Below are 25,465 nucleotides of genomic sequence, written 5' to 3'. Positions count from 1 at the left end.
CATGATGACAACGGTTGCTGAGCATGACGCCAGCCTTGTTGATACCGGAAAAAAAACGAGAAAGGGTGAGCCGATCATGAAACCGCGCACAGTCCTCGACTACAACGCGGCGAAAAAGGGCGTTGACTACAAAGACCAAATGACGTCTTACTACTCCTGCCTACGGAAAGGGCTCAAGTGGTATAGGAAAGCTGCGGTGGAGCTCATCGTTGGAACTGCAGTTGTGAACGCATGGGTTGTCCATTCAATGGTGGACGGTAAAACATCGCCAATCATCGAATTCCGGGAGGACTTGGCACGCGCACTTTTCGTCACAGCTAAGATTGAGACCGAAAGGACACGCGGAACAAAGCGTGCCCATACGCTGGAACAGGCCGATGGACCTGCACGGTCTGTCCGAAGGAGATGTACTGGATGCTACGCATCGCTGAGAGCTCGCAGAAGCCCAGAGCAGGCAAGGGTAATGGCGAAGAAAGTTGTTACATTCTGCGCAAATTGCGAGGGAAGCCCATTTATGTGTTTGCCATGTTTCAATCTTCTGCACGAGTAGAACTCCTGAACATAGACTGCGTTTTAGACATCGTGAGCTGGTGGCACGTAAGACGTTTAGTTGCAAAGGCTGTGACTTGAACTGTTTTTTTTTTTTTCTTCGGAAAATTATTCTGGAAATATTTCAATAAACTGTCGAGTTTGAGGTCTAATTCTTGTGTCTTGGTGCTTAGTGAATGCTGAAACGCAGGGTCACGTGGCGTTGCCCACAAAGAGGAGCTGGTCGGTGTGTAGTAAACGTAGCAGGCAAAGGCTTCAAAACGCAAACTCTTTATTGTGGAAACTCGTGCATGCCCAGTAAAAGAAAGAAGAATCGAGGGCGCGAGAGCAACAAGCGCCTCTGGCACTTGTTCGGACCAGAACAACCGAAACTCTTGGCCGCGATCTAATTACATAAAGCAGAAATTTTGTCGACAGAAAGGGCGCCGTTTTTCAGACATCCTTGAGAACTTGCTTCAGTCATGTTCATTGGGGACGAAGCGAGCAGAGTCGCGGTAATAAATGACTCGATAAATTCTCCAGGTGCCGTATGCTACAAGGATCCATGATCTATTTGGTTCTTTACATCAGGTCATTTTTGTTCGATGACGTAGCCGTGCTATTCAAACGTTCGTGGGAAGCGACCTGACTATTGGCTCATTGGCGACCGGACCTCGCTATTGGACGCACCTTGCAGCCAATATTGAACCACAGCACACAACGAATGGCGAAGGCTATCGTCAACGCAGGTATCTGCTGCTTTTCATTTCTGTGATTGGTCGATCGTCTGTCAGGCTTAATTGCGTCACGTGAAACAGAGTGGAAAAGGGCAATAGATTCTTATAAAATGCGGCCCCAGAGGAAGCAACTTCCTGGAAATGCACGGGCCAAATGAACCACTTGATGATTTTCTGCGCTAGCATACATGATTGAAGTAGCGCGCGCAAACTGCGACTGAAAATGGCAGTACAGCCCTCTTTCATCAGGCGGAAGAAACGGCCTCATAAGTGTACCCCACCGGTGTGTTACGCCGCACCCGCGGAAAGCGTCGGGTGACCCACCGGTGGACCACAACGCACAGAGATCAATACTATGATAAGGGGCTACGCAGTGAACGTGTTTACCTTTAACCCTGTACTGGACTCAGGACAGGCTAGACTTGTCATTTCTGGCTACCGTCGAGTCCAGATCACCATGTGTTTTATAGCAATCAGTGTCCTGTTTGCAGTGTCAATAGGCACTAACAGAAATTCGCTGGTTGGAAAGAAGGGGTTTCGTTAATCATGTGTGTCAATTTTTTTTCAGCTCTATCGATAAGAAAAACAGAAATCGCTTGTTAAAACGCACCACAGTCACGTCCTCGTCCCTGCCTGGAGCGGCGGGGGCCGGGCGCCGAAACTGGGGAATAGGTAGATGTGACGTCAATCTCGGAATGCCGGACAGCCACGCGTTTTGCACGCTTGCTTCTCTCCATCCCACGCTTTGGTGATCGGCGGATCAGCACAATCTGCTGCTGGTGCCATTTGTTTTCTCCAGTTATATCGTTCTGTGCTGAAGGTTCCGCGTCTTCAAAGATCTCATGAGGTCAACCAGCAGATACGCAGCTGTTGCGGAGTGGCGCACTGCGCGCTTCGATGCCCTGCGACTGGTGCGCCTCTTTATCTTTAGCTCAGTTGCAAAATAAATGTTGTTCGATGTTCGAACGATGTTTATTATGACATACACCCATTCTTTCCTCTTAAAGCGTAAGCTCTACTACTCGGAATGCAACTTCAAATATCACATCGCTGGTTTTGAATGACCTTGAACTAATTATGTGCATGTGCCCACCAAAACGTGAATTAATACTGCATCTTCCTTGTCCTAAAAACCAACTTAAACACAAATATTTTTAAATAATCACGGAATGAAAAAGCAGTGTTGAAGGTGCAATTGCATGTACTCTTAAGACGAAGCTTTAGTGCACTCCTAATTCAAATTGTCACACCATGCACAACCTTCCTAAACCATGCAAAATTAACAGAGCTTTCACTCGCATCGCTAGGTCCAAGCCATGATTAAGTCCCTACCATTACTGTTCTGTTAAGTTTTTTGCACTGAGAAGTTCAGCAGTTGTCCTACTCAATGCATAGATTACTCCAGAAAACAAAATCTCTCAAAACAAACAGCACAAGACATTTATATGTTGCCGCCTACATATAAATTTGGGCAACTCCATCCATGGGCTACAATGTGAACTACTTCAAAATATAGGCTTACAGAATCGCAAGGGGCACTTATATTTACGCTTCAATCTAGTCTTCTTGCATTACAAAAGACAAATGCATGATGCCACATTCTGAGTCACCAGTTCCATTCTGGTCACATAAAATTAGGGATGTGTGAATATTCGAAGGTTTACTATAGTGAATTGAATATTCTTCTATTCAGCTTGCTAAATGGATCAAATAGTGCATGTCCAAAGTTAGTTGAAGCAAGACGAATCTATTCTCAAGTATTCTAATAATTGGTATGGGGTGGTGCACTACAGAGTTTCAATCATTGTTTCAAAATCCAAAAGCAAGGCCCACTCCAATGCCGCGCAGCACACTGTTGCTATCAGTTTGTGTAGGAAGGAAGGTTCAGCACAATAACACAGTCCAGTCATTGTGGTGGCATTTTCATTGCTCATAGATGCGGCCTTCAGACTAGGCAATACAATAGCAGTTAGCAAGGTTTAGCGAATCTTGCATTGCCTTCAAGCCAAAAATCGCAAACCGTGGCTCAAGCTCTTGTCCTTCTCGTAGGATCTGGCACTATTTTGCTGTCATCATCAGTTGCAAATGATAATTTTAGTATTCGTATAACACAATAAACTATCGATTTCATGTTGCATATCCCCCTAGTGAAGATCAAAGGCTACAGCTTTAACTTCACGACTTATAAAGTGCCCCACTAGCGCTTCGCTATTTCTCATGAATATATTATTTTATACGAGTATTTATTTACCCAAGTAGCAGGCAACCACACAAATACTAAATTTGTATTCAGTTCAGTAGCAAAAGTAGCCTATTCATATTACATTCTATTAAATTCTGTAAAATATGCTATTCATAGTATTACTCATATTATTATTATATAGCTATTTATATTATGTTAAAAGTAGCAGCTATTTTAATAAAAATTAAAACAGCTGCTGGATCTTCGAGATAATACTGAACCATCCTATATTAAAATCTTAAGTAAGCATGAATGCAAATGCAACTGTGTGAAATATACAGGGCAAGGCACCATGAAAGCAAAAAGCAAAAAGGCATCACGCAACCACTCAAAAAAAAAAAAAAAATGGTCCCAGTGATACTCGATCTCTAATCAAAAGGCTACTTCTAGCATTTGTTGCCCAAGTAAGCCTATGCCTATGCATAACATTTCTTAGAACAGCCATATTTCTCAAGTCTGGCCATGTGAGATGTTGCCAACCTGTAAAACAGATGATTCTGCAATAATAAGGTCACAGGTCATGGCAAGATGCAGCTCTCTTGAAATTTGCGACTTTTATGCCATCTGTGACAAAACATTATGAACTGGCATCAGCTGTGATAGATCTTGCATATTGGAAAAGCCTCCTATGGATATTGCCACAATGCTACCTGCACAGCAGGTGCAACCTCTGTGTAGGTAGCATTACATTGCGGGTAGCAAAACCTCTGGTGCATTCTAATATGCATCTGACTCAAGGGGCAGGAGTGCTGCCAAAACTCTCATGGCAGAGATGGACAATAGCAACTTCTGGAATTTCAAGACAGTCAGACCACTTTTATGTATGCTTGAACTCAATTTAATACACACTTGAAGGTTTGGTACACTGCATTTCACCTTTTCACAAATCAGATTCTCCACATGTATGCACATCATTGTCATTTTTGGTCAATTAATCAATTCCCTAATCCCTTTCTCGCTAACCAGATTTCCAGGACAGAGGCGTTCCTGCTAATCTGGACACTGTTGCACTGAATTCAGCTCTTGATGGAAAACTCGTCATATGCTGCACTGCTTCTTCCCTACTTGCTACCAGCCAAATCATTGTTATGTCTATAAAACTTGCTGGTGCTAATGGGTGTCCTTGACAGGGAAGAATGTCTCTAGTTTCCGAAAGGTGTCATAGGTGTCTGATTGACCAGGCAAATAATTGTTCATGTGCAGGACGAAGTTGTTGTATAGGTTGCGTCATATCAGCTCTTTCCCTTGCTCCTCTACGAACACGTTGCAGGCTCGAGGAACATGGCAGTCGCCAATGACGTTATGTTTCATGGTGTAAGAGTTCCACAACTTCATGAGCTCCTTCTCTCCTTCATTGACATCACCGAAGTCATCAATCATCATCTGGTTGTGGATGCGTCGCTACTCTGGATAGTTCTCGGATTCACTGTCATAGTCGGCCTGCTGTGGTCTGATTGGTATACCAGTGGAGTGGTAGTACACCCTGCTGTGTCCTGGGATGTAGGGCTGCTCAATGTCTGGCTCACCTTGCTCCACGAACTCCAAAATGCTGAGGGGGTTCTCTTGGGTCTGCAGACCATGACGTCAGTGACGAGTGTGCGCCGGGCTGGGCCTGTCTGTCCAAAGGTGTAGCCCACCTGCAGGTGAAATTCCTCCTGGAGATCACCAGCATGCGATTTGTTGTAATATTCATTGATTGAGACTTGAATGCATGCCCCCTTGGGATGAGGCACGTACAAGAACGTGAAGCGTTCATGGCAGCACTTGAGGTGCTTGAGGAGGGCAGGCAGCAGGCAGCACTGCAACAGGCACCAGGGGCAGCACAGGTCGTTGCGTGCCTTTGTGCGCAGTAGCATATTCCGCTGGAATACAAACTGGTATGCCACCCGCGTGTGCTGAGCCAGCTTTTTCTACTGCTCTTGCTGGCTTCCCGCTTTACCAGAGCTCTCGGGCACTGCTTGTCCATCGCCTTTCTGCTGGCTTTCCGCTGTCCCAGAACTCTCGTGCGCCCTTGTCCATTGCTTTGCTGCTGTTGCTGCTGCTGCTGGCTCCCAGCTTTCCCGGGTTGCTCGTGCACCTCTTGTGCATTGCCCTATTTCTACTGCTGCTGGCATACCTATATATCTCTATTGCGCATGTTATGCGTGTTCTTGTGCCAGAGTTCAGCCACATTCAGATCCAAAGGAGATAGGACAGGCCAAGCCTTCTGAGCGTGGTTTGCGGCAACCTCCCTAGAGCTCTCAGCTGTGCCCCAGGCCAGCCGGAATGCCACTTTGGAACACTTCTCAAAAGCCTCCATTAATGGCACGACCTTGGCGTTCTCGGGACTTTCCCAGGAAGCTACTCGGGCAGGGGGAGCTGCCTTTGGTTTCCAAGGCCTTAACACCAGCTCGTGGTCACCCTCAGTGAGAAGGCGCCTCTGCTGCTCATACACACTCATCTCTCCCACATAGGGGCGAATCCCCGCTGAGGCGATGCCACCACCAGAGGCCGGGTGATTACACCCGTCGTGCAGAGTCTTTTTGAATGGTGGTTCATCAAGTTCACTATCGTTGGTCTTATCTCCGGCAGCCACCCTCAGTAGCAGCACGTGCGACCGCACGAGACCCGTCTCGTTCACGCAGAAGCTATTGCCAGGCACTGTGATGATCGTCGTGCGGGTTTTCAAGGCACTGCTCGTGTTCGTGGTACCCTCCGGATTGTGAGGCACCTCGCAGCTTCCCACTGGCACGCGGCTTTTGAACGGAGGATGCGTCAGCTGCAATTCATTTTTGTTCCAAATCTTCAAAATGACAGCTTCTACTGTGACCATGTCCCTCTGGTGACCGGTCGTAGAATCCCGTGAACGTGAGCGTCATCTGGCTAGAGGCCCTAAATGATGGCGGATCTTGTTGTGCTTGGACTCATTGCAGCAGGCTGTCCACTTTGAAATTTTTCCTATTCTTATGGTTCCTCGACATGCGATGGCCCATGTATGTTAATGTCCTGTGAAGAAACACTGGCGATGATTCATGCCGTGATTGTAGATACCTGTACATTTGTGTCGGCTTCTCGAAGACCTGACGAAAGAGCTTCTTGAGATCACGCTGTTCCTTGCGCAACTTTCTGAGCATTGTGGATGTTCTTGTGCTGGCAACGGGATTGTTCTTTTTAGGCAGCATTGCGAGTCCGTCCTAGTTCGTAGTTCAGTCGCTGACCACAATGCACTCTGCTACGGTGCCTAGGAATGTGCCACGCACTGTACCTCTGCCAGTTACCGCTTTTGTTTGCGTGATGATGATAGGTGACAATGTTAATTAAGGAGCTAATTAGCACTGTGGCGCCATCTATACTCAAAGACTAAATAAATGAAAGAGCTTGCAGCCTGACGGGGGGTACGTCAACAGGTTACAGCCCTTAGAATCACATGATAACTTATCTAGCGACTCGTTTTAATTGATCCACAGGAAGGAATAATAATAATTGGTTCGTTGGAAAGGAAAGGTGCAGTATCTGTCACACTTGTTCTGTGGAACCTGAACCGCGCCATAAGGGGAAGGTGGGAGTGAAAGTGGAAAGGGGTGAGGGAGGCCGTAGTGGAGGGCTACGGAGTGATTTCGACCACCTCCGAACCTTGGACGCCTCTTCTTTTCGCCTCCACAGAAAAGCAGCCGCTGGCAGTCGGGGTCGAACCCGGAAACTCTGGCACAGTGGTCGGGCATCCTACCACTGTACCACCGCGGCGGGGCCAAAGGCGCTGTAGCTGTCCCGTAAGGGAAGGGAGGAAGGTGGGAGTGAAAGGGGATAGAGAGAAAGAGGTGCCGTAGTGGAGGTCTCTGGAGTAATTTCGACCACCTGAGGATCTTTAATGTGCGCTGACATCAGAAAGCGCAGCGAGCGCCGAGAGAATAGGATGAGTGGAGAGGGTGCTGTCAGGGAAGTGGAAAGAGTACAGAGGACATGGCACTAACGGGTCACATGGCGTCATGCTCCACAGCCCTCCATGCTCTACAGGAATCGTGGAGAGCAGGCGTCACGGCTTGGTGGCGGATCCGATAAACGGCACTAGTATTTGTCACGACATATAGTAACTCTATCACCGACTAGTGTGCCTCGAGGAGGGCGTGCGCATCGATACACCCTATCACCGACTACTGACGCTATTGAAGCATGTTGCCACTGCGCCACCGCTCCGGCGGTTCCGTACTGCCGCCGCGTCTGTTGTCTGCTTCCTGTCGCTGCACTTAATTGCGTATTGCCTGCATCGCTGCGGAAATAAATCCCTTGAAATCGCGTTGTCTGCATCTTCTAGCTGCATGGAGGTGCCGTCTGTTGCCTGCCTCATCGTTGGCATATCTCTCTCAGTCGCGTTGCGCTCACCTGCTTCATACAGCTCACCTGCTGCGTCCCACTGACTCCTTCGAAGATCCCCATGCAAACAGCGCGTTTCACGTCTCTGTGTTTCCTCTTGAGTCCTGCGGATGATAGTGTTGTGAGAATTACGATTAGAAAAATGATACGGACATGGGACACATCACACAGCGCACGCATAATCTACGTGTTTATTAAATTTCTGCAACTTAACTTTGTAGGTGTAGCATCGGTGGCAGAAAGATAGTCCACTGCGGAGCGAACAACTTGGTATGGTTGTAAATGACTGATTGTAAATCTTGCAACAAAATAGTGAGCAGTTTTTTTGGCCATGTAAACACGCATACACGCCATCAAACATGCGTGCAAAGCCATCGCTGAAAGCTACTTCGAATATTTTAGAAGTTTATTTCTTCCAAAAAAAGAAACCGGCCACTGCAATGTGCACTGACGTTCACCCATCATACAAGAACAGCGGGTAACTAAGACACTTTAATAGACTAATATTGTTCTGTGCACTACAAGCATCATTTCAAATTTTCCCCCTGATGCTGAGCGCACAACAACTTTGGGTTCTTGATTTTGCTGAAATACAGTGGGAATTGCGCCCTAGGTGAGCCCGTTTTTCTTCATCCAGTAATACATTTTCTTTATATATATATATATAGTTGCTGTAGTATTTTAGGGAAAGAAATTCATCCTTGATATGCCGCGCCACACCCTGTGCTTCTGAGTTAATTCTCGGCCGAAACAAGGGGAGTTTTTCGTTTCCTTTGCTGTACCCTGAAATACAGCCAACGACAAAACACTTCATCGCCTACCCTACCATCCGCATATAAAAAAAGAAAACAGTGCGTAGTATGCGTTCCTTCAACGTCTGCCGTGCTGTATGCTGCACCGTCTGTGTACTTGTGATCTCGCTGCGTGGTTTGTCGTATGCATGCTCCTGTCGACCCATTCTCAAGCTAATGCGCAGACGACAAAATAATAATGATATGAAAGTTTTATTTTTAAAAAAGATACAGGTTGGCATACGCACAATGATGACAACGATTCCACTTGTGCGTTTTCCGGCTATCAGACAACGCGCAAAGCTACCACTCCATCTGCTCTCCGCCTGTTGTACGCGATGCTTGCGCAATCGCCTGGATCGAGCTCTGGGACATTCCGTTCCGCAACACTGTCGAGAGGTGGCGCACCAATTTCTCTCTCTCTCTCTGCAACGAGGATAGAGAGAGGAGGAAAGCGTGACCAAAGCTGCTTCGGCGAGAAAAAGTAGAGGGGGTAGAGTACAGTGCGAAGCTGAGCGCCGGACACCGTAGCAAAATCGGCCTATGCCAAATGCATTGCAGCTCGCCAGAGTCGGCGCTCCTGTCTTATCCTACTCTGTGGTTGGAACAATCGTGACAGCTCATCGCGCGAAAGTGCTTTCGCATTCTTTTATGTCGGCGGTCCTAAGGTCCGCCTAATTTTTTTTTTTTTTTTTTTTCTCGGGCTAGTACTATATAAGTTAACTGGGACGCCTTTCCTGTATCTTGTGCTACATATCTAGATGTCTGTATAGGTTTCTCCAATGTTCTTCACTGTGTCACCTGTTTCACCAAGCCTAGTGGTTAAAGCGTCAACTAAGATATATATATATATTCTTATGTATATATCAACTTCAGTGCCTGCATTTCTTCACGACTACAAGTTGCCTAATGATGTTTCACATTACAAACTGGATGCCATTCTGTGCTTTTTTGCTTTAGAGTTTAGATGGCACTACGCTGCTACATGCTGCTGCAGATTCTTATAGTCGTACTGATCTTTTGTGGCTTAAGATGAGCCATTATCATGAATAAATGTTTGTGTTAAAATTTTAAATAGAATTACATTTCAGAAAAATTTAAGTTACTTGAAAGGCAAGGCTAACGGAGAAAATATCAGATTGCACCACTATAAAGTGCCATAGTGAGAAGCAAATGAACAGGAGTCAGATTTTTGCATTTGGCCACATGTTTTCTTTGGCGCTTTGACTAGTGTTTGGTCTACTAAATTAATGACATATGCGCTGCAAAACTTATTGCGGAAAGAAAATGTCAGCGAGGGTCATTTGTACAGGTCCTGACGACACAGCTGAAGGTTCGCTGCATCCTTGCACTGACAGCAACTGCCACAAAGAGCACGTGTTTAAGCATCGCAGAACACTTGCAGATTGCCGACATCACTGCAGGCATCATTGGAACACCATCAGTGCGAGAGAACCTGATTTTATCAGTTTCAGAAGACCAGTACCGTGATGAGGTGGGTATTGCACATTTGGTAATCTCGTGCATGTATTTAAAGCTATCATTGCTTCCACTGTATATTTATCCTTTGCACCACTGCCAAGACCATGTTTTGTTTTGATTTTTTGTTTTTTTGTTGGGCCTCAGAAAAACTGAAGAACACTTTAAACACATTTTTAGCAAAGGTACCCCATAATGGATTGTGTGATGCCCTCTATTTACTTGAAATATCTTTTTCATTGTTACTTGTTACAGAAAGGGATGGATTTATGGCTGACTTTTGGAAGGAACAGCTGGGTAGGGCGGTTCTATGTCTGAAATGCATTTCTATGATCTGCACTGAAAAATGGAGGTTTTCTTGATATTTTTTTTCATAGAAGCATCTAAACCCTCCTCTGGTTAAAGATTTACTAGTAATAAAATGGCTGACTCACATGCTACATGTTTATATAGAGAAAAAAATAATTCTTTGCGCACCCTTCCCTGCATGCTTAAGTGATAAGGTGATTTCTGTAGAAAAGACTCTCAATGAAAGTCTCACCTTGCTTCTGTGATAATAACAGCATAAAATATGTGTGGATATGTTGTACTAAAAAGCTTTCTTGTCTTATTCTTCATTGTGTTACCAAACGTGACTTGCCCAGGCTGTTGCAACATCTTGGAAACAATTAACACTGCATTGAAACAGTTAAGTTACATTTTTTCATGCATCATAAAAAAAAAAACAGCTGGCATTAACGAAGTAAACTTTGTGTCACTCTATGTTCTAAAAAGCATAGTGAAATGAAAAAGGAAAATATACAGTGTTTTGCCACATAAATTTAGTGTTTGTGTGCATGATAATATTGCAATATCATTTCCTTTTCAGGTGTACTTATATTTCAGAAACCTTCTGATCCACTTAAATTCATCTGCAGCATTGAATGACAAAAGTTACTGTGTGCTCCTACTTACCCTTGACTTTCATAGAAGTGCATGTGTAGTCCAGGAGTTTAAAGAGTTTTTTGCTCTAACACTGTCCCACTACCTTTTTCTTTTACCTTCATGCAGGCTCTTATTGAGCTTCTAAAGGGGACAAGGTTTGGAAGCTGTGAAAGCATCATAATTTACTGCACACGAAGGGACGAGACAGAGCGGCTGGCTTCACTCATTCGAACTAGTTTACAGCATCTTGCAAAGGAGGTTGACAAGGAGGCTACTGGCAAGGGTAAGAAAAATAAAAGTAACCAGTAGCATATTTAATATTGGGTCACTGTATGCTGCTCAGTATTTTCTAAAGCATCACCTAGCATTTTTTTTTTTCCTGCAGCCAAAAACAGACGATCCTACCTGGCGTGGGACGCAGAGGCCTACCATGCAGGAATGACACCATTCAGACGGCGCTCAGTTCAGAAAAAGTTTATGACTGGTAAAGCTCCGCTCACTATTGTGAAATACGGCATGGCATTGAATTAATAGTAAATACCTGTTTTATTTGCAGGCAAGCTTCGCGTAGTCGTAGCAACAGTTGCATTTGGCATGGGAATCGACAAAGCGGACATTAGAGCTGTCATTCATTACAACATGCCAAAGAGCTTCGAAAACTATGTCCAGGAAACTGGGCGTGCTGGAAGAGATGGTCGGACATCACACTGCCACCTGTTTTTAGAGCATGAGGTTCGTGCCCCCCGTTTATTTATTACTCATTCATGTTCTTGGTTATTTATTCGTGATCATGAGGAGCAGCTGAACGAGCACAGCTCTGCCCACCCAGGTAATGACGGTGTTTTAAAGTGACAAAGTATCGTAATTAAAGCCTCTAGTCTTCTCTGAAGGGAAATTCTATGAAATTAGGAGCAAATAATCTGCCATGTTATGTTGCGTGTCTGTGCCTTCCTTGCATTAAAACATGCGACCTTTCACGCTGCTCTTTCACTGCTTTCTGTTCTTTCTCGGTGGCTCTGCTGTGTTCTTAACATATTTTTAGCAACTCTTGCTCATCTCTATATTCCAAGTGCTTCGCTTCGGTAGCTAGTCTCATATTTCACAAGACTGGTTGGTGAGCTTGCTAAAGGCATCTCAAAGAACAACAAAAAATTTAAGTCCAAATATAGCACGAAGTGAAACAGGTGACTTAAGGAAAAAACTATTGCTATATTCAGACAAATACACTAATAATGCTCTTGACATATGCCAGTATCATGACTCTTCACAGGTGTGTAAATTGCCGGAGCAGCGGCACTTCATGTGCTAGCTTGTTTGAGTGAATGGCAAAGCAAGCATGTCAAGGTATTGGCAGAACTTCACTCGCTATCAAGTTCTACCTGCCATTGCAAAAATCAAATTCCTATCATTCATTTCTTTCTACAGATGTCCAAAACATGTAAATCATTAAAAATATAATGAAGCCATTAACAGATTCTGTGAAAAAGGCTAATATCTGATTTTTATGAAGTCATGAGAAATTAGGGGCCTTAACCATAGAGAATGCCTTAAAGATAACTGTCTAGTGAGAATCCTAGCTGTTATACTCAGGGACAATCTTTTCTTGGTAATGAAGGGAAGGCTACAGGGGCAGAGCTCCTTAACTTTATCATTCTACCAAATAGTTTGGGCACGCGATGGTGTGCCTGGCTGGCGTGGCCACCTGGCATGCTAATTTCATTGCTGAGGCAGCTGTTGCCATCAGCAGAGGCTTCTTGTAAGTGAACGTGCAGAACAAATTTATTATAATTAAGAAAGCAGTTTTTTCCTTGACTTCCATCAGGTATGTTATGAATATGCCTTAAATAATGAATATCAACAATGTATCATGATATGAGAGTAAACTAGTAAATGTAGGAAGAGAGGGCATGTTTTGGCTCCACAGCTTCCGCTGCATTGCCAGAAACGTTGTTCCCAAGTATAGCTATCTTTATTGTGTGTCACTTCCAACTTGTCTTATAGTGAGCAGCTGCAGTTTCTATTGGGCCACTTTTCTAAAAGATGCCATTGTAAGCTTCGTAGAATAAATACTGTGCTAAGATGTTCTGTTCTGTGCTTGGCAGTTTACTACCCTTCAGGATTTGATAGTTTAGAGAGCCTGCGCCTTCTTAGCTTCCATGACAGATGTCTGAACATTTATAGCTGTATCACGTGCGAACAAAGAGATTAGTAAGATTAGTATGTATAGCATGCCTCACATCAGGATATTTTAGTGCAAATTCACTATTTCACAAGGTCTAACTGGGCCCCGAGGACATGCGTGACAGATACTGTACCTTTTCTTTCCTGTAAAGCAGTTACTAATGAAAGCATTAGTAGGGTATGTAAAATGGTAAATAGTGATGATGGTAATTAATAACAGATTATAATAAAGTAATAATTCATGGTAAATTAGTGGGATAAAAAATAAAAATAAGCAAAATAGCTGCTTGCTGCGTGACATGGTTGCCTGCATAGGCACACAGTGCAATTGCTACGGCGCGTCATGCCACGCCAGGACGGCGACTGAGCCGAGTCCTTCTACCATCTCGGCTGAAAAAGCGCGCCATATTCGGAGGGCCAAGTTAGAACGAGAGAGAAAACGCCGTAACCATTAACACTTTACCTAATGTGTGTATATCCCAGAGCATAACCAAGTCGAAACCTAGAGCAAACAAAAAAAAATCCAACAGCTAAATTGAATTAAACTGTGCTTGCGCACGTCTAACTTGGTTTAGTCTTAGTTGAAATCCTGCAAATTTTTTTCCGTTTCAGAAAAAAGATCACAATGAACTGAAACGCCACATATATGCTAACTCAGTGGATCGGCATGTCATTCGAAAGCTGCTAAAGAAAGTTTTTGCTCCACTTATGAGGTGCAAAAATGCTGAGGACAACAGTGTATGTTCAAAACTTTCTACTTTGTCATTTACTTTCTTTTTTTGTGTGTGTGTGTGTGTGTGTGATTCTTGGACTTCATGCCCTTTCTTTAGAGCACCAGATTCGACATGAGGCCCATGTATGAGATTGCTATTCCAATAGAAGCTACAGTGGAAGAGTTAGACATGAAAGAAGAGAGTAAGACATATTTTTTAGAAATTTCAGCAAGCAGCTGTGTATGGGCTTGTATGACATTGCTTCTTTTTTTTCCCTTCTGCTACCTCAAAGATATACTTACGCTGTTATGCTTTCTGGAATTCCACCCCCGTAAAGTGGTGCAGTTGCTGAACAAAGTATATGCAACTTGCACTATCAAGTGCTATGGCGGGCCACAGCAACTGAGATCTGTTGCATCAAAGGTAAGCCATTGGAAGGTGGGCATTGGGCAAGTGATGATCACACATTATTTTGCATTTCTGCATCTTGTCCTAATCAGTGCACAACCAACTTCATGGCATCAGTTGTTAAAAGCAGCTTCGCATATTCATTGATAAGTGCCATACACTAAACTTTTTGTCTGCCCAGCTGCAGCACATTGGATTAGTTCACTAACTTTCACTTAGCTGCATTTTCCTTTGTTGTGCATAAACTTCACTTTAATGGCACCATTTTTTTTTATCATTATTGTCTGCATGCTTCGCTTTCTGCCCTTCTCTCCAAAACATCCCTTCAACACTGAGTAGCAGGGAAGCACCTTTTCAACACTAGCTAAGTTCTGCGTCTTTCACTAAAGAATCTGCCTCTTGTGAACAAAGCGTTTAATCGCCGAATTTTGCCTACTCAAGGAAATATCCATCGCTATAGGAATGTGGCTGGCATTCTTGGTCATATATGATACCTGCTCTCTATATGGCATTTCTATTATACAAATAGAAACACTGTTACTGTTTTATTAATGAAGATTTTGCAATTGTTGTTAGTGCAATTACACATTAAATTAAACATTTTTGCATTATGGCAACACCATTAAGCTTAATTTTTAAACGTCTATTTAAAATTTTTGCATTATGGCGACACCGTTAAATTCAATTTTTAAACATCTGTTGTTCCTTTGAATGTCTTATTTTCCTAACAGCGAAGAATAAGCTTTGCTACGAGTCTGAAGCGCATTTATCCAACGTGAACACCCTGCATTTGGCAGCGCTAATAAATGTCTGTTGCAGCTGTGTTCTTAGATGAGCAGCTGCAGTTACTATTGACATATGCAGGTGCCTACTGTATTGTACTGCTTCAGCGTAGGCACTGTCAGGAGCATGTAGAAAACATTTAGATATTTTCTTGAATGCTGTCAGACTTTCTAATTGAAGCTACTTTCATAGAATGGTGCTGTTAAAACTGTCATTTTTTAATACTTTCTTCACTAACCACAAAAGGCAGAAAAACAAAATGGTCAGTAGTCAAGTTAAGCTCATATAAACACACTCTGGAAACAGCATTAAAAGTTGCAAAACACATTTCATGAAAGCTAAAAAATGTGTGAATTATGAAGGCCCACTTTTGTGGAATCGTCTAACTAGTAGGATTCACTGACGGCCGTCTGCGTCAAATTAAAATTGCTTCTTAATGATGGTAAAGCTTTCCCACTCCTGTCGTCATTTCTACTGCCATTTCTACTGCACAGGAGGTAACATATATCCACCAGTGCTGCAACCATTACTAATGCTGTGCTCACCTACTATGCTTTGTGTTTTACGCAAAAATTGTACAGCTTGTTCATTCAAAACGCCGTCGCTGTAACCCAGAATTGAGAAGAACGGTGTCAGTGAAGACACGTGATTTCGTACCAAAACTGTAACATAACCGTTCTCTATGCAGCGTTCAAGGCAGTGTCATGCCATTTCGCTTCCTATTTAGCATCAATCTTCTAGTCCAGTTGGAGGTTTGTTTGTGACAGGATTTCAAGCCGATGACTTATGTAGCTCAGATAAGTGTAGATGTCCACTGAGAGTGAGACAGATACTGCGCCCTCCTGTCTGCAAATATATACAAACGAAATCAACAGACAAAAGAAGTTGTCATATTAGCTGACAGCATTCTCGGAGACATGCCATCATCAACTGATGTAGTAAAGACACTGATATAGTAATGATTTCTGTTGGTCCGTGCAAGCATCATATAAAGGGATTGTGTTTTACGTGGAAATGGAACAAAAACAGATCTTATGAAAAGAGGAGAAGGTGGCAAGTCATCTGATACTTCAAAGTGTGTTGTAGTGTCCGTGTGAATCAAGTGCATGCCCATATGTACTTTGTGCAGAATTGATGAATCGATTGTGCAAATTAAAATATACTACAAACAGCCTTAAGGGCAGTCAAAGAGCTGGTGCAAAGGTGAACTATAGTGAATGTTCCACTGCCAGAAGTTCCAAGGGGTGCACATGTTCATGACATATTTTGTGCGAGGGTTAGGATGAGGATGGGAGGGATAGTAAATGGTAACTCTCCGTTGTACTATGTGTGGTGCATCAGTATATATTATGTGCCCTTGGGCAAGATGTGCGGTTGATGTTGGCAGGGAAACAATGGAACAGTTGTCAGTAAGCTGACAGTACGACCATGGATGAAGTGTCCTCAAATTTTGAAGTTGAAGAGACAGTTTGGAAGCTCTGTTTCTGTTATGTTGGCACTGAGTGTATTAAGTTGGGCAAGCTGAATAGGTATAAGATGGAGGAGATAAGTTGTAATGTGCCTAGCCTGATATTTGGTAGTTCCCACTGTCTGTTGGTGAAGCACTGAAACTGTGTCTGCTGTACTATCAATGGCTAGATGATGGAGTGCACAAGCTGGTAGGCCACCGTATGAGTGCACCCGGATGTCATCCACAGGGTGCCAGTCCCATCCCATATGTATGATGACATAGAATATGAACAGTTGTAGGACAATTAAAGGGCCCATGAAAAGCTATTTACTGAAATTATAAAATGCGCATGAGTGATAGGTATTCCATCAATCCTCTCCGCAACGCAAAAATTTTTTACCTAGCGTCATTAGTGCCGAACATATGGGTGATCGAAAATCATGCTCCTCCTCTCCCCCCTCAACTCGGCCCATGCCCGCCCCTGTAACTTGGGAGCGTCCAATGAGCAGGCACGCCCAGCTGCCCCACTTCACTTGTTCTTTTCATTCATGATTGCTTCTGCTATAGTTCAGCTTGGACTAGCAGGGCTTCCTCTGGACATGTAGGCTGTGATTAAGTGCCATGCATTTCTGTAGCGCTTAACAGCACCCTCACTAACACCAGGTGCCGTGCAGCTGAGCAGAGAGGCAGTGGTGAACTGTCTTGAAAGTTCAAAAAAGCAGATGAAGCAAAATGTATCTAGGACATAATTTGCTTTGCAGAATGATTAGGAAGGGTCACCAATGTCTCCATATGCAAGTACACTGATCTTTTTTTCTTCTTTTTTTTTTTTAAATTTGAGCTGTGATTAGTGGTGTGCACTGGCAGTACACTGAGTAATTCCGTTAAAAGTGCATGCCATGTAGTTGGCATACAGCTCCTCTTAATGGAACAGTATCAATATTAAAAACACCTTATGGATTTCCTCATGCACACTAAGACTTCACAGTGAAACTTCTGCACTTCCAGCCATACACCTCGATCCCTTATCTTAAGCTTCTTTCAAGGTATAAGCAACATCGACATGTCCAAGCATTGTCACTTCGCTTGTTGAACAAATAGCCCAAAAACTAGTCAGTAGCTTCTTTTCTTCGAATCATGTCAAACTTGTCTGTAAAGTCAGCAGCATTAGCAAAAAGCAAAATTTTCTAACCTCTAAAGGCAAATACATTGAGGTACTAAATGTATTTGCCTTTAGAGGTTCAGAAAGTGTGTGCATGCAAGTTTGTTAATGATCTGTTTTGCACTGTTTTGTTTCCTTTGTTTTTACGTTTTTCTTTAACCACATGCTTTGGCGTATGATAGCCTCAGTTGCTTATTATGTGCCATTAAACCCAACACAATGCACAACACAACCTTCATCTTGTACTGTTAGTCAAAAGTTGAAGGGTTTGGTTCTGATCTGTATATTGGGGTTCCTGCAGCATCTGTGGAAGTCCTACTTATGGGAGTGGACAGGGACAAAATTATCCTGACCACTAGGAGAATTGTAACAGTGGGCAGAAAAACTTTATTAGAAAAAAAGAGAGGAGTTCAAGACCTATAAGTCCTTGGGCCTCTGCATAGCCCCACTGCGCTCAAATGTTCATGCCCCGAAGATCCACAGTATCGTCAGGCCGGAATGCATTACAAGCTACTCGGTGTGGCTGAGAACCAAACCCTTAGGCTTCAAATTTTTGGCAAATGGTATACATTTCTTTGTCTTGATGAGCATGTGTACTATAGTTTCTCTATTTTCCCACTTACGAGCATACATTTAGCATAAACAGCTACAGCTCGGTTTATTTCTGGATCATTTGGTACAGGTGAAGGACATAGTTTTTTGGAGCTTCAAGGCTACTCGGTGCAATAGCTCTGTACACACTAACCTTGATCACATTTTTTGGGTGGGCTTTTAAAATGCTGATGCAAACAAGCAATTTCATTCCTAGCATCCATTATTTCTCAACGCACCCATGTACAGCTGGGTGTAATCAAGCAGCCTTGGTATGTGCGTACTAAAGTGCACAATGTTAAAGCGTTTGCTTGTACTGCCTTGAAACTTATGCTCCGTATGCAACCAGGAAGAAAACAAGCCTAACAGCAGATCTACAACTAAATTACCCACTGCTTTTTTTGTGTGTTTATTCCTTAAGGTTATTACTATTTTTACTCGGAATTATTTGTGTAATAAGAGAGAGTAACAAGTTACTACAGTCATCAGAAAGTAGCAATAGTTCCAGGGACCCATATAAGTAAAAGCTGTTCCACAGGTGCACTAAAAAAAAATTGTTTTTGAGTTTTTGATGGGATACTGAGTGCTGGAACAACACATGATACATGCTACATTTTCATGCAATGGCTCCTCATCAGCAGTAGCACTGGTTGCTTTGTATGTACAACCCATCCTGACCTACAGGCTTTTAGGTGAGGTGGCTTCTTTGTGTTTATTACTTCTGTTTTCTTACCACACTGTATTTCACTGCTGTGCAGTTATACAAGGGAACATAGTGCTTGATTTTTTTTTTCTTGTGGTTTTTGCATTAGTGGTGTCAATGTAATCCTAAGAATACATTTTCATCTATTATGATCTGCGATAATCATGTGAGAGAGAGCTTAGAAATGCTTGTTTTTAGCTTAGTTAACTTTGTAACAAAGCAAATACCGATCACTAATTTCAGAATGCAGTGGTAGCAGCTGCCATGGCACTCCAGAAAAAGAACAACGAAGAGGAGTGCACCAACACGTTATCATTTGCTGTTGTTGACGTGGCTGCACACATGGGCTGGGACTCTAAGCTGGTCAAAAGCGATCTGAAAAGGCTTGAATGGGACAACTCCATGCTTCATGGTGAGCCAAAAACGACAACCAATGTCATGCCGTGGCACATGCTAAGTGTTGCTATGTTCCTTTCTTCCTGTACACATAGCCACAGGACATTCACGCAAGACAGGAGTTATCGTTGAGTTTTCCGACCTTGCCTTTCACCTGAATGTCTCATCAAGCCTCACTGAAGAAGACTGTGATGAGTTGCTTGTCTACCTGAATGAAAGAGCGCAAAAGCAGGAGAAGATGGATCTTGCTCGTCTAAGAAAAGTGCACAAGGCTTTTCAGAGGTAGCATAACTTGCAGTCCCATTCCAGTGCATGGCTACCGGGTTTTCGACATTATTGTTTCGACTCTTTTCAGTATTGAAAACTGCTTCACTGTCAGCATTAGCATACACACTAACTGGGACAAATGTGACAGAAAGCATGTAAGTTAAATAGTTAATAGTATACTGTTAGGCACAGAGGTAAGAAGAGTTGTGCTATAAAATTGAAGCATCAGTTATGAACTCTTTGCTGGAATAATGCTTGTTTTCACAGACTTCTGCTAGATCTTATCTTTGAAACTAAGTCACAGCAACCCCTTCAGAATTGTTTCACACGGAGGTGTAAAGCAGTTATCTATGACTGACTATCAGAGCTATCATGCATCACTAGTGTCAAAGGTACAATAATATGTTTTACAACTTTGTCACAGAAGTGCAGCGTGCCTCGAACCCATACATAGAAATAAAGGGAGGATGCACACCAAATATGCATTGCTTAGGACATTCAAGTACATACTAATTTGTGCGAACCACCTCCCAACATGAGAATAAACAGACCTATCGTTCAGGTGTGAACAGTGTAAAATAAGTACAAGATTAACAAGTGCATAATCCTATCAGCTAAGTCATTTATGGTAAAATGGTGCTGATGGTCAATACTCGAGTATTTTGGTTGATACAAGTGTTGCTTGGGTTCGTATCAGGGGAACTTTTTCTTTTGTCTTTCACTGAAAGCTGGCACACGTAATTCATTTCACAACAAAACTTTTGCTGACAGTGGCATAGGACATTTAATTTTTAAATTTAATGTGTGTAGAGACAGTAGTCATTTAAATCTGAAATGTCACTCTAGAAACATTTATGTATAGTCTGAATGCAACTCTAGTAGTGTTCCAGAGCCCCTCCAGTTTGTTACTTACTTCTGTGTCACACTTACGACATGCAAGGGGCAATAAGATGACCCTCTTTTGTCCAATAGCGTATCCAGCCAAGAATGTGGAGAATGTGCTGGTGAGAATGCTAGCACAGAAAGAAGCAATGCACTTAAGAAGCTTATTCAAGACTATTTTGAAGAAAAGCCAGACCTTCAGGACAAGGACAATGAGGAGCCCATGTTAACTGTAAGTAGTGCCAAGACCCCTGCATTGTTCTAGCAGAGCAGTTTTGTTTGCCACCTTAAATGCACTAATTACAAACAGGTTTTGGCCATTATGCATGACAATACACCACCTCAGTTATGTTTATTGCAGTGCCAGAAGAAAATGGAAAATAGAAATGGCAGCCACAAGGATAACAGCAGCAAAATGTTTCTGCAATGCTGATGTTGTTGCTAGTTTTATTTGCAAATTTAAATTTTTGCATATACAGTCCTAGTAAATAATCAGCTCATATCAACTATTAAATGCTGGAACGGTTGTAAAACACATAGCAGTTAGTTTTCTTACTGGAAAGGACAAGACATAGCAGATTATAAATCTTGATCAATTTTGATGGTTGCAGTATGAGGCAATTTAATGCAAGAAAGTAGTACTGCAGCACCACAATTCATGTTACAGTCATTAGTATTGCCAGGCATTGGTACAGTCCACCAAAGAGGCCTATAGTCAGTTTTGAATCCTGCGTAGCTCTGCAACTCTTATGCTAGTGTGTTATAATTTGAGAAAACACATTGTCAGAATTCTTCTCCTTGTGAGGCACTGTCAGTCGCAAAAGTTTGCGGGATCTCCAGCGTGTGGCAGAGCGACGGAAAACTACATTACTGAGCCATCTGCCGCAATTGAGCCCTATGACGAGGGTAAAGGAAGTTGCGTCCGAAAAAGGTTTTGCGCATGCCTGTCCGTTTTTCGCCATCAAGCATGTCTCGCCGCTTGGTGCCCTGTGACGCGCTTATCAGGTTCGCGTAAGCAACTGAGGTGCTGCGTGACATTCACCGCCGGTCTACCTTGGCAAGCATGATGAAAGGAGTTCGTTCTGTGCAGCGATAGTGACAGAGCGATTCAGCGGCAGCAACGAGCGTCGAAAGCGTATCCCGGGGAAGCAAGCACCGAGACATGCTTGATAGCAAAGGAAGCACAGGCATGCGCATAGAATGCTTCAGAAGCAATATCTGTTATCCTCTTCATTGGGCGCAATTGTGGCAGATGGCACAGCAATGCAGTTTTTCGTCGCTCTGCCATGCGCTGGAGTTCCCGCAAACTTTAGCTGCTGACAGTACACTGCACTTTGTTGCTACCATAGATGACGAGCACTGAATACAAGGTGACAAGCCAAATGTAAGAAGTGATACACATTACATTGCATCACTAGGGTCAAAGTATCACATTGTTGCTGCATTAAAAACCTGTACATTTGTTAAAGCAGCGTTTAAGCAGCGTCATTCTCTCCTTTTCTCTTTTTCAACAGGAGCAATGTCTGGGCAGCCTTCGGCAGGAGATTCGAAGCCTTGTGATGCAACACAGTGACCATACATTCAATGGCCGGGCTGTGGCACGAATATTTCATGGTATAGAAAGCCCATGCTTCCCAGCAAAAGTGTGGGGAAGAGTGCGTCGATTCTGGAGAAGCTTTTTAGATATAGACTTCAACACAATACTCAACACTGCCAACAAGGAACTTCTCTTACTACGCTCCTAGCATCAAACTTCAACCTACTGACATACTTCAAGCTTTACGTTAGAAGTCAATTTCACACTTTCGAGACGAGCTGTATTCTTCTTATAATGAAGTATTTTTAATAACACATGGCTCCTGTGGAGCTGTTAATGGCCATGTAAAGTCTTCACAACTGGAGCACTTTTAGACAAAATTATGGGGGACACTGAAGCTTCACCTTTAAGAGCATGACGTGATAGTGCTAATGGCGCCTGTGTGTGGCTTTCCTTGGGGTTCCTCATTCTCATACGTGTAGTTCCTGCTCGCTTAATTACCTTAACTTGTGCCTGTAATAATTCACACATGCTTACTAGCATACAGTCCCAAGCCACCACATTGTCCAGCTACGTCGTAAGCGGCCAACCGATATAGATATAAGCCCAGTACATAACAAATCTGTACGAAAGTGCCTGCATGGTCTAGGAGTAGCCTGCCTGACTCGGCATCCACGAGCACTGGAAGGTTGATTCCGATCCCACCCTCCCACCTCAAGTGAGCAACCCCAGTTGGCAGCTCCTCTCAACTTTGTGGCAGCATGTGGTACCGTTACATGACACAGCTCATCAACAAGTCAGTCCTTATGTCATCTGACAACTACCACCTGCCTCAGCCATTCCAGTGATTTTTCGCCCAAAACGCAGACTACGCTAATGCTGGAATTTCTGCAGAATGAAACCTTTAACACTGTCGCATTGAAATTTCACAGAGGGACTAATAAAAGCTGAATAAAATACTTGTTCACATCCCTTATTTGCTGCTGGTTCTGCTAACCAACTCCTACACCAGCCATTAAAGATGTAAACAGAGGTGGCAGCCCCATAATAAATGTCACTGAAATCTATTTAAATCTACAATGCAAAGATTTAACACCATTTCCAACTCTTTAAACATGAAACACTCATATTAACATGTCAAAGATGCAGAATGAAGTAATGCTAACTTCAGTCTGCTTACCACACAGAAGAAAGTGTGACACGAAAATCTGCTTACGTGAGCTAATACTTCCATCAGCATGACTTCTGCTCATGGGAGTGTTTGCTCACAAGTAGACTGTCGTAGATGCAGTGCTGAAAGTGACTAGCACAGAAAAAGTAACAAGATTGCTTATTATACTGATAAATGCTCTTCATGATGTTTTAGACTAGCAAGATACATCAATTCAATGGCCTTTCATAAATTTTTGTTTATTGCACATGGATGTGTTGCTGTGCTAAATTCAACTAAGAGGCATGATAGTCTTCACAGTTAAAAACTTGAACAAAACAATTCTTTGTAAACAAAATCACTTTGTATTCACATAACATAAAAGATCTAAACGTACATTTCTCATATATATTTAACGTAAGCATCGAACTAGAATCAACATCAAACAAACATTGATGCAGTCTAAAAGAAGCATCTAATGCTTTTTGCCAGCACTGCACTGTGAGGCACAATGTGAGAAAATGAAGCTCTCTCCACATTAGGCTGTTATTTCTTCTATCATCTTTTATACAAGAAATAAATCTGTGCTACGGTACTTTAGCTCAGAAATAAAATACTAGTACGAACAGGAAAAAAACTCAATCAGAGCCCTGTGGGAAATGAACAAAATGTTTTCTTTCGGGCTCGCGAAAACTACCACCGAATCTTGTCCTTGTACTCTTCGTGTACGCTCCACCGCTTGAGTGTCTCGTAGCCTAAAGCCAACAGAAACGAACTGATCAAGCTCTGCATGACTCGCGCTGACAAACCGATCTGGAACATGCGCATACGCTCCTCCGTCCACAGCTGCCAAAAGGTTTGCATGACCGAGTTCATACGCTGCACCTGGATACGGGCACGCACCACGTCCATCGGGTTGGTGATGAAGCAGACAGTGACACCGCTCATAGGGCCGGCCATACACTGCACAAACATTTGAGGTGTCCAGCCAGGCAGGACGCGCCGCAGCCCGTCAGAGTAGACCGGGTAGAACATCCACCACAGTGCGCTGCCTGGCACGTAAGCCAGCAGCGATGCAAAGTAGCCCCGATAAAAACCGCTGAAGCCGTCTCTCCGGTACAACTCGCGCACGATGGCTGCGAAGATGAGGTGCTTCTTCCTCTGGTCGACGCTAATGTTTAGTGGGTTCATGACGACACCGCCGCTTTTGCTCGATCGGCCCAAAACCATCATGTGCTGGGAAACGACGTCGAAAGGGGTGATGATAGTTTGACTCACAAGAGAGCTGCAGCCACCACCAATGAGGCCTTTTAGCCGTCGATCATGAATGTCGGCGTGCCTAGACAGCATGTCCCGTACTTTTTCGTACGTGAAAATGTAGCCGATGCCGGAGAACATTTGAATTGTGTTGATCCAAAAGCCTCTGTATAGACCTCCAAAGCCTTCGTAGCGCAGAATCTTTGAGCAAGCGTCAAATGTGCCGGTATAAAGCTTTCCCGGTTTTTGGACTTGCAGTCGTGTTTTGATGACCGTCAGAGGGTACACTAGACAGCGCAAGGTGAACGAGTTGATCATACTAAACATGAAGAATCGGGATTTGTCCATCATTTCCCATTCTATAGTAAGAATTTCGGGATCTTCCATATTCGCAGAGGCGCAGGAAATCTTCCGTTTCCCTTAAGTACAAATGCGTGCAATAAATAAACGAATGTTCACGTCGTCCGCTCTTCGACATTGCACTGCACGCGGTCCACGCAACACTTATAACAGGAGCATGCCGAGGTAGCTAGTTCAATATGACGCGTGCGGAAGGCATTCATCTTTACAATAGTGGCTGGTCTAGAAAAGTAATTGAAATAACTTGCATTGTCCGCAACGTGTTACAGAATACGACTCCACACCATTTCATCCAACACATCCGCAGTCACCGCTGATCGTACGATCGAACGCTCACCACACACAGGTACTTGAGCGCTCGCAGCACATTTAGCGGCAACTACCAGCAAAACTAACAGTGTTCCAAATAAATAATCTCTCTTAGTAGAACTGGAGTCATAAAAAAACCAGTGCCTACAAAAATATGCACCTTTTTATTCAGTAAGTTCATCAAAATATTTACAGTGAATATAAATATATTTAATTAAAAATAAATAAGGCATTACAAACATCTAAACTTTGCTAATAAAGTATT

At 43.3% G+C, this 25,465-nt stretch overlaps 2 protein-coding genes and 1 pseudogene across 4 annotated transcripts in view; 1 reads left to right on the top strand and 2 right to left on the bottom strand.

The window, feature by feature from the left end:
• RecQ4 (RecQ4 helicase) overlaps positions 1-22,660 on the top strand; it is a 50,571-nt gene extending 27,911 nt beyond the window's left edge. For all 3 annotated transcript variants that reach the window (XM_084589944.1, XM_084589943.1, XM_084589945.1), the window contains 11 exons: positions 9,961-10,143; positions 11,178-11,334; positions 11,437-11,535; positions 11,608-11,783; positions 13,845-13,970; positions 14,063-14,147; positions 14,238-14,368; positions 19,286-19,454; positions 19,534-19,720; positions 20,678-20,819; positions 22,102-22,660. In XM_084589944.1, coding sequence (XP_084446070.1) covers positions 9,961-10,143; positions 11,178-11,334; positions 11,437-11,535; positions 11,608-11,783; positions 13,845-13,970; positions 14,063-14,147; positions 14,238-14,368; positions 19,286-19,454; positions 19,534-19,720; positions 20,678-20,819; positions 22,102-22,332 — 1,686 coding nt within the window. In that variant the 3' untranslated portion in view covers positions 22,333-22,660. The remainder of the gene's footprint in view (positions 1-9,960; positions 10,144-11,177; positions 11,335-11,436; positions 11,536-11,607; positions 11,784-13,844; positions 13,971-14,062; positions 14,148-14,237; positions 14,369-19,285; positions 19,455-19,533; positions 19,721-20,677; positions 20,820-22,101) is intronic.
• LOC146205288 (polycomb protein Suz12-like) lies at positions 4,618-6,620 on the bottom strand (annotated as a pseudogene).
• A 144-nt stretch (positions 22,661-22,804) lies between the features above and the next one.
• On the bottom strand, positions 22,805-25,253 carry LOC146205286 (solute carrier family 25 member 44). The gene has a single exon (XM_084589946.1). It carries the CDS (start codon positions 24,916-24,918, stop codon positions 23,968-23,970), a length of 951 nt encoding a protein of 316 aa, XP_084446072.1. The 5' UTR covers positions 24,919-25,253; the 3' UTR covers positions 22,805-23,967.
• Between the last annotated feature and the right edge of the window lie 212 nt (positions 25,254-25,465).

This window comes from Amblyomma maculatum, chromosome 1 (assembly GCF_055883805.1).
Source record: "Amblyomma maculatum isolate TAMU_Amacu chromosome 1, ASM5588380v1, whole genome shotgun sequence".
Lineage (NCBI taxonomy): Eukaryota > Metazoa > Arthropoda > Arachnida > Ixodida > Ixodidae > Amblyomma > Amblyomma maculatum.
This window is presented reverse-complemented; position numbering and strand designations above follow the sequence as displayed.

Coding starts and splice junctions, on each gene's coding strand:
- LOC146205286 (XM_084589946.1), bottom strand. CDS start 24,918: ATGGAAGATCCCGAAATTCTTACTATAGAATGGGAAATGATGGACAAA.